This window comes from Hydra vulgaris, chromosome 12, assembly GCF_038396675.1.
Source record: "Hydra vulgaris chromosome 12, alternate assembly HydraT2T_AEP".
Classification (NCBI taxonomy): domain Eukaryota; kingdom Metazoa; phylum Cnidaria; class Hydrozoa; order Anthoathecata; family Hydridae; genus Hydra; species Hydra vulgaris.
In genome coordinates this window covers 81,635,001-81,645,446 of record NC_088931.1, presented here as the reverse complement: position 1 = coordinate 81,645,446, position 10,446 = coordinate 81,635,001, and the positions used below count along the sequence as shown (strand labels likewise).

The window sequence follows — 10,446 nt, the reverse complement described above, 5'->3', positions numbered from 1 at the left end:
TAAAATTATTATCTTCAAGTTATTAAAACTATGATCCTTAAATCTTCTAAATATGATGAGTTATTAATTTTGTATTTAAAAGTGTATTTATTATAAAATGACTATTAAATAGAATGTTTTTATTACCACGCATATGCATATCATTTTTTAATAAAAACAAAAAATTGTCTTTTTTTAACAAAATTTCATTTGGTTCGCTAATACAAGGCTCAGGCCTTTTTTGCTTTTAACTTTCATAGATAGATACCAATAGTATCAATCTTAGATGAAATTTAAAAGCTCAGTTGTTAATCAAAGAAAACTATGGAAAGTAAAGTATTAACATGTTTGTTAACATAAACTGTTTTATTTGCTTTTTTATCATAAATCTAAAATATTATTAAATAAGTTTAATTTTTGAAATAGAATTTGTTTTGATTTTTTTTAATGTGCTATTTTTATTGACAGGCACTTATAATGCCAACTTTAGAAGATGAAGATTATTTTATGGTTCAAATAAATGAAAGAAATGAGAAAAGTCTTATTCCATTAATGGAAGATGTTGCAGAATGGCTTTCTGCATACATTTGTTTAGATATAAATGTAAATAACTTTTTAGATATGTTAGATGATGGGGTAGCCTTATGCATGCTTGCTATAAAAATTCAAAAACTTTCAGAAGAAAGTAAAGTAAAAAACAAGAATTTATCTAATGAAGCATATATCATTCCAGAAGTTTTACCCTCCTTTGAATTTAATTTTCATCATCAAGTTAAAAAAGAATCGTTTTTTGCTCGTGAGAATGCTGAGAATTTTTTAAAATGGTGTCGTAAGATTGGTATTAGAGATTCAACTTTATTTGTTTCAGAGGATCTTGTTTTACACAAGCAAACTAAAAATATTATTTTAACGCTTCTGGAACTTGGCAGAATCGTACATCGATATGGTATTGAAGTAGTTCCCTCTATAGTGAACTTAGAGATAGAAATAGAAGAAGAAAATAAAAACAGTTTTGATTGGATGCGAAATGTTACCATTCGGAAAAAGAAAAGATGTAAAACTTTAAACCTTGATGCAAAGGTATTTTGCACTTCTGAAATATTAAGTAATAAATATTTCAAAAATTTTTAATAAGTAAATTTAGTTATTTAACTTTAGTTTTTTAGTTTTCTTATTTTTTCAAAGCTTTTTATACTTCCTTGTTTAAATATGCTGCAAATGAAAAAATCGATATTTTAAGTTGACAGTTTTTAATTGATTTAGTAAAAGCATTTAAAATAATTCATGGAACTAAATAAAATTAATCATTTTTTTAAATGACCACAGAAATGCAACTTAAGTGAGTCAAATTCTATATATATATATATATATATATATATATATATATATATATATATATATATATATATATATATATATAGATATATATATATATATATATATATTAGGGACAAACCCAGACCTGTTTTAGTACTGGTGGAGCGGTATGGGCGCCCAAAAAAAGCGTCACAAAATTATTTTCTATTTTTTAATTTTTCTTTTGCTTTTTTATTAAAAGTAAAAAAAAAATTTTCTGTTTTAAATGCACTAGTGTATAAATAATTTTCAATTAATTATAGATACTTCATTTTTCTTTCGGTCAATAAAACGAATTACAAAGAAATAGCTTTTTTACATATATATAATACTTGACTATTACATAACTGTCTTTGGTTGCTAACTGGGCGTTAGTTTTACCAAAATGAAAATCGTTAAGAAACTTAATTTTAAAAACTTGTTGCAAAATTTTATAACAATTGAATGTATAAAAAATTTGCTTTTTCGAAAGATAAAACGATTTTGAAATATCTATTCAAAGTTAAGTTAAACTTTGTTTTTTGGCAATTAAAAGTAAACTGCTTTGTTAGTAAATGAACAAAAGTAAAGTCTAAATAACTATCACACAAATTAAATTTTTAAATGAATGAACTTTTGATCCTTAGCTGTACGTGAGGAAAACAAAAAAACAAAACAAAAACTTATTCAAAAAGTTTTATTTCTTTTCTTTTTGACTTTTTAAATAATAAAAGTAATGATTACAATAACTTAATAAAAGTTTTATTAAGATCTGTTTAAAATAACTCATAGTAAATGTAACTTATTAAACTTTTTTAATTATTCTTAATAATTAAAAAATATTATATATTTTAAAAATACAATATGTCTTTTAAAATGTGTTTTTAATCAAAAAAGTATAACATTTTGTAAATTATGTTTACCGTAATTGTCGCTTCTTTAATTATCTTTAATTTAAAAGGCGCTTTAAAATCACTTCAAAAATTATTAACCTTTATTAAAAGTTAAATAAACAGATTTGCTAATATTTAAATTAAAATTTTAAAATTAAAATAACAGTAAATACGTTTATCCAATGCTTATGTTTTTTGTTAGCATTGTTATTTGAATACAAGACGTAAGACTATTTTGTTAATTTTACAAATATTACTCAATTTAATATATGTAAATATATTATGTAACGTAAATGTTAACTAAATATTGTTTAAAGTATTTGAAAATTTGATTACTAATTGTTTACTCATTAATAACTACTAAAATAAAATTTACTAAATATAGTTAATAAATGTTTAAAAAACTTTAAACAGTTTTCAATAGTTATTTACTAATAACAACAAAATTAGTATTAGCAACAAAAGCATTTATTAAAGTTTTAGGTAAAATAGTCTTCTTATCCTAACATTGTCCACTGCTAAATTCATGTATTCAAAAAAATGCCTTTAAATCAACTCCTTATTTTAGGATATAACTAAACAAGAAAAACACAAATGATTAAAATGATAAATGACTTATAACGAGCGTATAAAATAATGCTCCTCCAACAGTTCGGGATTATTTTTTATTTTCATAAAATATTTAACAAGATTTTTAATAAAGATATTATATTATCAAAGCACTGATATAAAATATAAAAAGCACTACGTTATCTTCTTCTGCACTAAAGTAATGAATGAGCAGTTTAAAGTCGTTAATCGTCACTAATTTCAATAATGGAATGTGCACGTGGAAACACAATGTGAATACAAAAATGAGCAAATAAAATAAGAATAGAAAATTAGAAAACCATTATAAGAAAATTGAAACTGCAGAGTATTTTTAATCTTGTGAAAATATCAAGTAAGATTTATTTGATTTATTGTTTGTAATATTCCACACATCGTTTATAATAAAAATAAATATTAATAATAGAGTAATTTTTAAAATTAGTTTTTGTTTATAGTATAGGCTTTTTATTAACTATTAATTATTTTAACTCAAATTTAAAATGATTCTGTTGTTTAAAATGTTCGCAATCAAGGACATTCGAAAAGGAAACAAAGTAATGATGTCAATATTTATTAAATGGAAAGTTATTATTCTTATTATTATTTCAAATTATTCTTGTGTTATTTTTTTAAGATAAAAAAACATAATTTAAAAAAGAAATTTTAGAAAAAAATTAAATAATTAATTTGAATAAAAAATATCAAGAAATATAAAAACCATTAACTGTTAATTAAGTTTATAGCGTAACATTTTAAAATACATATATCAAAACAACGAAGCAAAACTAAGTCACTAAATTATACTTCAATACTAAATCAATAAGAAGTTGCATTTTTGTTTGATATTATTTTTTTATAACATAAATAGTTAAAAATAAAATTGGGATCTGACAATATACAAGAAGTTTGGAAGTATAAAAATCTACTTCGTTGAAGTAGTTTCATGAGTGTGATACTAATTCAAACATTTTTTGACGAAAGAATTATGTAAAATAAATAATTATGTAAAATAATTATTAATTATGTAAAAGAATTATGTAAAAAAATGTAAAATAAATAATTATGTAAAATAATAATTAATTATGTAAAAGAATTATGTAAAATAAATAATTATGTAAAATAAATAACAACAAATAAAAAAAGATATAAAAAAAGTTTTTTATGAGCATCGCCTTCAGCAATTTTCATAATTGCACTCGCCGACATTATCTCGAGCGCACATAATCACGCTCGATGAAAACATATTCTAATTTTACGAGCGCGATATAACACGCTTGACGATTTTCTTCATCACAAGCCCTGCTATGTATACACAACTGAAATGTAACATTTTTATAATACACAGCAATATTATTTCTCTTTTTTAATTTCTTATATATAAAGATAGTTCATATAATACTAGACTCCTCCAGTACTTCCTCTTATTCTAGCACAAAATGATATACAAAGATTTGCATATATATTTTGTTAATTTTGCTAACATTGTTTGAACAAACTAACACTTAAGATGAAACTTAATTTTAGTATTAAAGTTAAGTAAATTTTTTTTTTATATTTATTTACTTGTTTAAATAAAATTCATTTTATTCTTAATGGACAAATGTTTTGTCTCAATTAGTTACTTTGTCACAAAAAATAGTTCTACTTGATCACAAAAAAAAGTTCCAATTTACAACTAGGTGACAATTTTTTTGGTTAATCTTTACAACATTTTTAGTGTTACATTATATCTTGATTGGTTCTACTTTTAAAATAAATGTATATTTTGGATGTAAGGTAGTGTTGATTCATGTTATGTCTCAATTGGTAAACACTTTAAAAATATACATATATTTTAAAAGTGTAACCATTTGAGACGTAACATAACACAAAATTGTATGATTTTAAAAATTCATCTTTATATACTATTTAAATTAAAATAAAAAAGCAAAAAGAATGCTTTGAATAAATTCTAAATGAAATATTAAAAAAAAAAGGCAAAATAAATGTTTAAATTAAATTTTAGATAAAATAATTAAATAAAAAACAGCAACAAAATTAAAATAAAAGACGTTTTATATAGATATCAAACAAAATTATTAAAATAAAAATGGCAAAAAAACAAACTAACAAAAAAAGCAATTCTTAATAAGATAATTATATTAAAAAATTTTGAACGTTGAATATAAAATAAATCGTGATAAATAGCAATATGACAATGATAAATATTTATTGCATTTTGAAGTTTATTTAGTAAAAAAGTGTAACTTTGTTACCAATCGTAACCAATTTGAGTCGAAATACAGGGTATTTCATATTTATTGTTTTCTTTATTTTACTATTATTTTTTTCTTGTTGTAGATAATGCTGATGAACATGAAGCTGATGTTTTATTTGAAATTGATTGTATAGGTTTGATATCTGCAGAGTTGATTGTTTTCTCTAGTATTTCTTCATTGAGTTTTGTTTTTTTGACATTTACAAAGGACAATAAAGTTTCTTGCACTCTCTTCATTTTTTAATTAAAAAAATCTAAAATTTAAATACTGCCATTATATCCTTTATTTTCATTATTCTTATTTTAAAATATAAGAAGAAATAAATTAAAAATGATTTTTCCCCCCCCTTCAATAATAGATTTCTTTCATATGCAATCTTTCATACAACTTGTGTATTCAGTTACTTTAGAAGTTTATTTAAAATAGTTATTTATTTTTTAAGTTTAAAACTTCATGGCTACACACTTATGGCTTGGACAAGTTTTTATAGTGCAATTTTTTTATTTAAATGACATGGAACATAATGTCATTTTTGTAAATATATAAGCTCTATACTATATATGTTGTTTATATATAATTAATCAAACACAAAACCACTAAATAAAAATAGTTAAGTTTTAATTTCTTTTAAAAGCACAAGAAATGAATTTAATATACTTAATTTAATATACTAATATCACTTCTTTTTTTCATGGAACTAAAAACTAGAGAGCTTTTCCTTAGACAATCAAGATGAACAGCAATACAAACATTTAGTTAATAAAAGTTCACCATTTCATGTGAAAGTATATTTAGTGCTTTATCAAATCAATTAGTAAAGTCATTCTTTATAATTCAATTTAATAATATATGAATATATTTTATTTTAAAGTTATGCTGTGTGTATCATATGTAATCCAGTGCAACCTGCTCCATGTTCTGCTGCTTTGTAGGAATGTTTATAGTTATTTCAGCAACTCTCCTTCCTCTTAAGTTTGTATAAATATGTAAGGATACAGTATGCCAGTATATAAACATATAGCAAACATATATGTTTATATTTAACTTACTATTTCTAAAATCCCATCTTGAGTCTAATAACTAAGCAGCTGACTTGCTAAGTGCTGTAACTGAAAGAGACGTGTATTGACATAAAAGCTTTCAATAAAGTTTAGTATGCTGTTATTCTCCATAAGCTAACTTCATATGGTGTATCTGGTAAACATTTTGAGGTTATCAAATCATTTCTTTCCAACCATAGTGTTAAAGTAATCCTTGAAGGCCATCACTCATTTTCAGTCACTTCAGGGGTATCGCAAGGTTCTACTTGCCATTTTTTTACTCCTAATTCCATTCTCTATCTCTATGAATCTCTTATTGTCCATATATACAATACTGTTGTCATAACTAGGCTGATTCTTCTAATAATGTTCTTTCTCTTCTAGACAAGTTCTAAAAGTGCATTTAAACATAGTTAGACCTGCATTGTCTGCCAAGCTTGAGCCACTCTCCCATTGTTGTAAGGTTGCATCTCTTTCTCTTTTCTACAAATACTATTATGGTCACTGATCAAAGAAGCTATCATCCCTAGTTTCATCAACCAAAACTTATTTACGCTTGACTCGTCATTCAGCAAAGTCGCACCCTTTTACTGTATCTGTCTCTGCATGTCATAAAAGCTTTTATTCATTCAAAACTTCTGTCAACTTTTTCCTTTGTACTGTATTAAGTTTTATGACTAAACAATTTCCAAGTTTCTCGATATAGATATTTATATATTTGTTCCTCTATTTTATATTATTTATCAATATATAACTTTTATCATTTAATAAATTTTGTGTAAGTTTTAAATTTGTGTAATTTTTGTGTAAATTTATTGTTTTAAAAATTCCTTAAATAAATGTATTGTGCCTTAAAATCTTGTTGACAATATTCAGTTTTTTTTGGCAAACATAAAGTTATAAAAAACGTCATCTTTTTAACATTCAACATGTAGAGAGCTGGTAATAGGGATTGTAAATTTACTGTCCTTTTTGATTACCAGTAACTTAGTAAAAAAAAATCAATTACTGGTAAAACTGTAAATTACTGGTAGTTTTGCACATTTTTTTCTGAAATATGCAATATTAATAAAGAGTTTAAAAATTTTTTAAACGGAAAACATCTTTTAATATTTTTAGTTTACACTACTTAATAATGCACTAGTAGTAAAAATATATTGAAAATAAATACAAATATAATATAAATAAATTACATTTTATATACATATGGTTTTTAATGTATCATCTTTTTGAAAATATGTTTGCAAAAAGTATAAATCATTTATACTTATGTCACTTAATTGCAAACTTAATTTTGTGGCGATGAGCCCCACAGCCAAGTAGGCATGTTCTGCTTCAACATCGATCAAGAGATAATTTTATACAATTTTTAGATATTTGTTGTGAATATTTTCCTCTTGCAAATAAGTTATTTCTTTCCTGTTTTTCTTCTTAGTATCTTTTTCTAGAATATAATTTTTTTTTTTTTTATCAATATATTCATCTCAGTATTTAATTTTGGTAAAGGTGATGAAGCTGAAGGTACATTGACTACTATAACTTTATCAACGTTTGTTAAAATGATCATCATTTTCACTGACAACATTTTCATTTTGATTGTTAGAAATATGTTCATTTAACTCAATAATTGATTTAGTTATGGCAGTTTTACTGATTTTATTAAATGTTCCGAAACTTTTTAACTATACTGCTATTCAAATTGTTTGGGTTATGAAGAAAGTGACATCTGACATAATACTTCTCCTTTCCTTTATTCATAATATTAATTTATTCTTAAATTCGTTGCTGATAAAGTTTTTTGCTGAGTTACTTTATTTAATATAAATTGTAATGATATATCAGCTGTGTAAAGATTAATATCTTTGCAACACAATGGTTATATAGCAACTTTTAAAGACCACAAGGATGATATTATATTTGATAATAAGCCAATATCATTTTTGTCAAATGTGATTGTAGACTCTATATCAATTAGATCTTTTCGTATAGGATTTCTAACTATATAATAACGTTCCAACATTTTTAGTAGGCCACTCCAACGGGTTTGAGTGTCCAAAATTAATAAAAGTTGCGAATCTTTTCTATCAGCGGACCAATACTTGCATGCCTAATAAGTGAATCAATGTTTGTTTCAGATAATAGCCCTAAACTACCTGCATATTGTTCTTCCTCATCATTCGAAAAATATTCTTGTTCTAAATAAGTTGATTTTTCCTCTTCTCCTAAATATGCTGGCGAACAACAATTATCTTTATCATAAAGAACCTTGATAATTGCCAATTAAATGCTGTGCACTAAGCATAATTGATGATTAGTACTAATTAACTTTCCTACTTTTCTCATTACTGATGCTCCATCTACTGTAATTGAAACTACATTGTCTAAGAAAATACCAAATATTTTAATTTTATCCTTTAAAAAAGCAATACATTTAACTTTGGTATTTAAGCTGCATATTCATTCAGATTTTTTTGAATTGAATTTAGAAACTTTGGAATATTAGCATAACCCTTAGTACTTAACTTATCTTTAAATCATAAGATGTAATCATCAGCTGATTTTCTGAATTATGTTGATATTTTTGATGTGTTACTCAAATTCATAGATTTGTTTATTTTCATTGGTGTAGATATAATTTTATTTGGTTCATCTGGTTTATCTCTTTTTAGAAGGTTATTATTGTGCTGTGTTCGAAGGTGTACATGCATACAACTTGTACTGCAGCCAGAAGCTTGTATTATTTTTAAGCATTTTTTGCATTGACCTGAATTTTGATATTTTACTCGTGGTGAATTTTTATCCATCAATGAAAAACATAAACACATAAATATAAAAAATAATAAGGTAAAGAAAAAGAAGAAATAATGACATGACAAGTATCAAATAACGTCATGTTAAATTAAGTTAATGTAATTTACAATGTTTTTATCATTTATTAATAAAAACAGGTAACACCGATATGGGTCAATAATTTGTAACTAGACTTTCATCTCCTCTTTTAAAAATGGGTGTAATAATTCCAACTTTCAGTTTATTTGGAAGAACACCTGTTTTGAGAGATTTGTTGAAAATATCTGATAAAACTTCTTTAATAAATCCATAGCAATCTTTGATTATGCTAGCTGAAATAGATTCATTGCTTGTTGCTTTTTTTATGTTTAATTTTTTTATCAAGTCATCAAGTTCTTTAAAAGTAAGTTTTTAAATGCTAAGTTTTTATCAGACTTCATTAGATAGTTCGAAAAATGTGCAGGAGTGTGTTCAATTTTATTGGCTAAGTTTGGACCTGTATTAACAAAAACTTGTTAAATTTTGTTGCCACCAATTTTACATCATAGATCTGTGTGTTATCTACAGTAATCACACTTGGTAAGACTTTTTTATGCATTTTTTGCTTACCAAGAATCTCTTTAATAGCATCCAATATTTTTTTCATGTAACCTTTCAGTTCTAATAGCTTGGGCTATTAGAGTTGAAAGGGTTAGGGTTTTTACCATTCTTTATATTTTACTTTCAGTTATAAAAAAAAATATTTGTGAAGTGTTTGTAAAATATTTATTTGTTGCTGTACTTGAAAGGTATAATTGTAGTACAATAATAATGTTACTTTACTCATGTAATATCCTTGATATTATGCAATATTCTTGTTTATACTTAATTAAAAAAACTAATTTATTTGTTGTCTACCAGAGTTTATACATAAATAAATTTCTTTCTTTTTTCTTACCTAGCATAAGTGATTGAATGGATAGTGAATTAATAAGAAAAAGAAACTGAAAGTGAACTAATATTTTTTCTGTTTATTAGGTGCAGCGTTGTGCCAGAAAATACAATGTTGCTGTGGAAAAAATTTCTGAAGGAAAATATCTGGTTAATAAAAAACTGTCTGTTTTCATAAGAGTATGTTATTATTTTGTTTTCTAATTTTCTTTTTTTGCCATATTTATAATTTCTAACTGAAACTGGTTGTTAATGACTTTGTTATAAGAAATCAAGATGAACAGGATTAAGAAAGTAATTAATATAAATCTCTTGCTTTTATGTTTTAAATGATAACTTTTTGTTTGGCTTCTAAATCCTATTGAAATTATGATGAAACAGCTGTTTAAAAATGCACATTTGACCGCAAGCCACACTAGAATTAAATTGTTGATTCATGTTCTGTAAAAAATTGTAATAAACATATTTTTGCTTAAGAGATAATCAATAAAGTTCTTATGCTTATAAGGGGAGTGGGAGCATTTAGTGTACTCAAATGCATGGGGGTAAAAAATAAAAATAAAGAGGAAGTTAGATAAAAATACAAGGAAGTCAGAATTCCAATTTTCACTTGTACTGCCTAAATTGTTG

At 24.3% G+C, this 10,446-nt stretch overlaps 1 protein-coding gene across 1 annotated transcript in view; it reads left to right on the top strand.

Moving 5' to 3' along the window:
• Positions 1 to 451: 451 nt before the first annotated feature.
• LOC100202044 (GAS2-like protein pickled eggs) overlaps positions 452 to 10,446 on the top strand; it is a 46,009-nt gene continuing 36,014 nt past the window's right edge. Inside the window, exons 1-2 of the mRNA XM_065814649.1 lie at positions 452 to 1,059; positions 9,904 to 9,996. Coding sequence (XP_065670721.1) covers positions 457 to 1,059; positions 9,904 to 9,996 — 696 coding nt within the window. The 5' untranslated portion in view covers positions 452 to 456. The remainder of the gene's footprint in view (positions 1,060 to 9,903; positions 9,997 to 10,446) is intronic.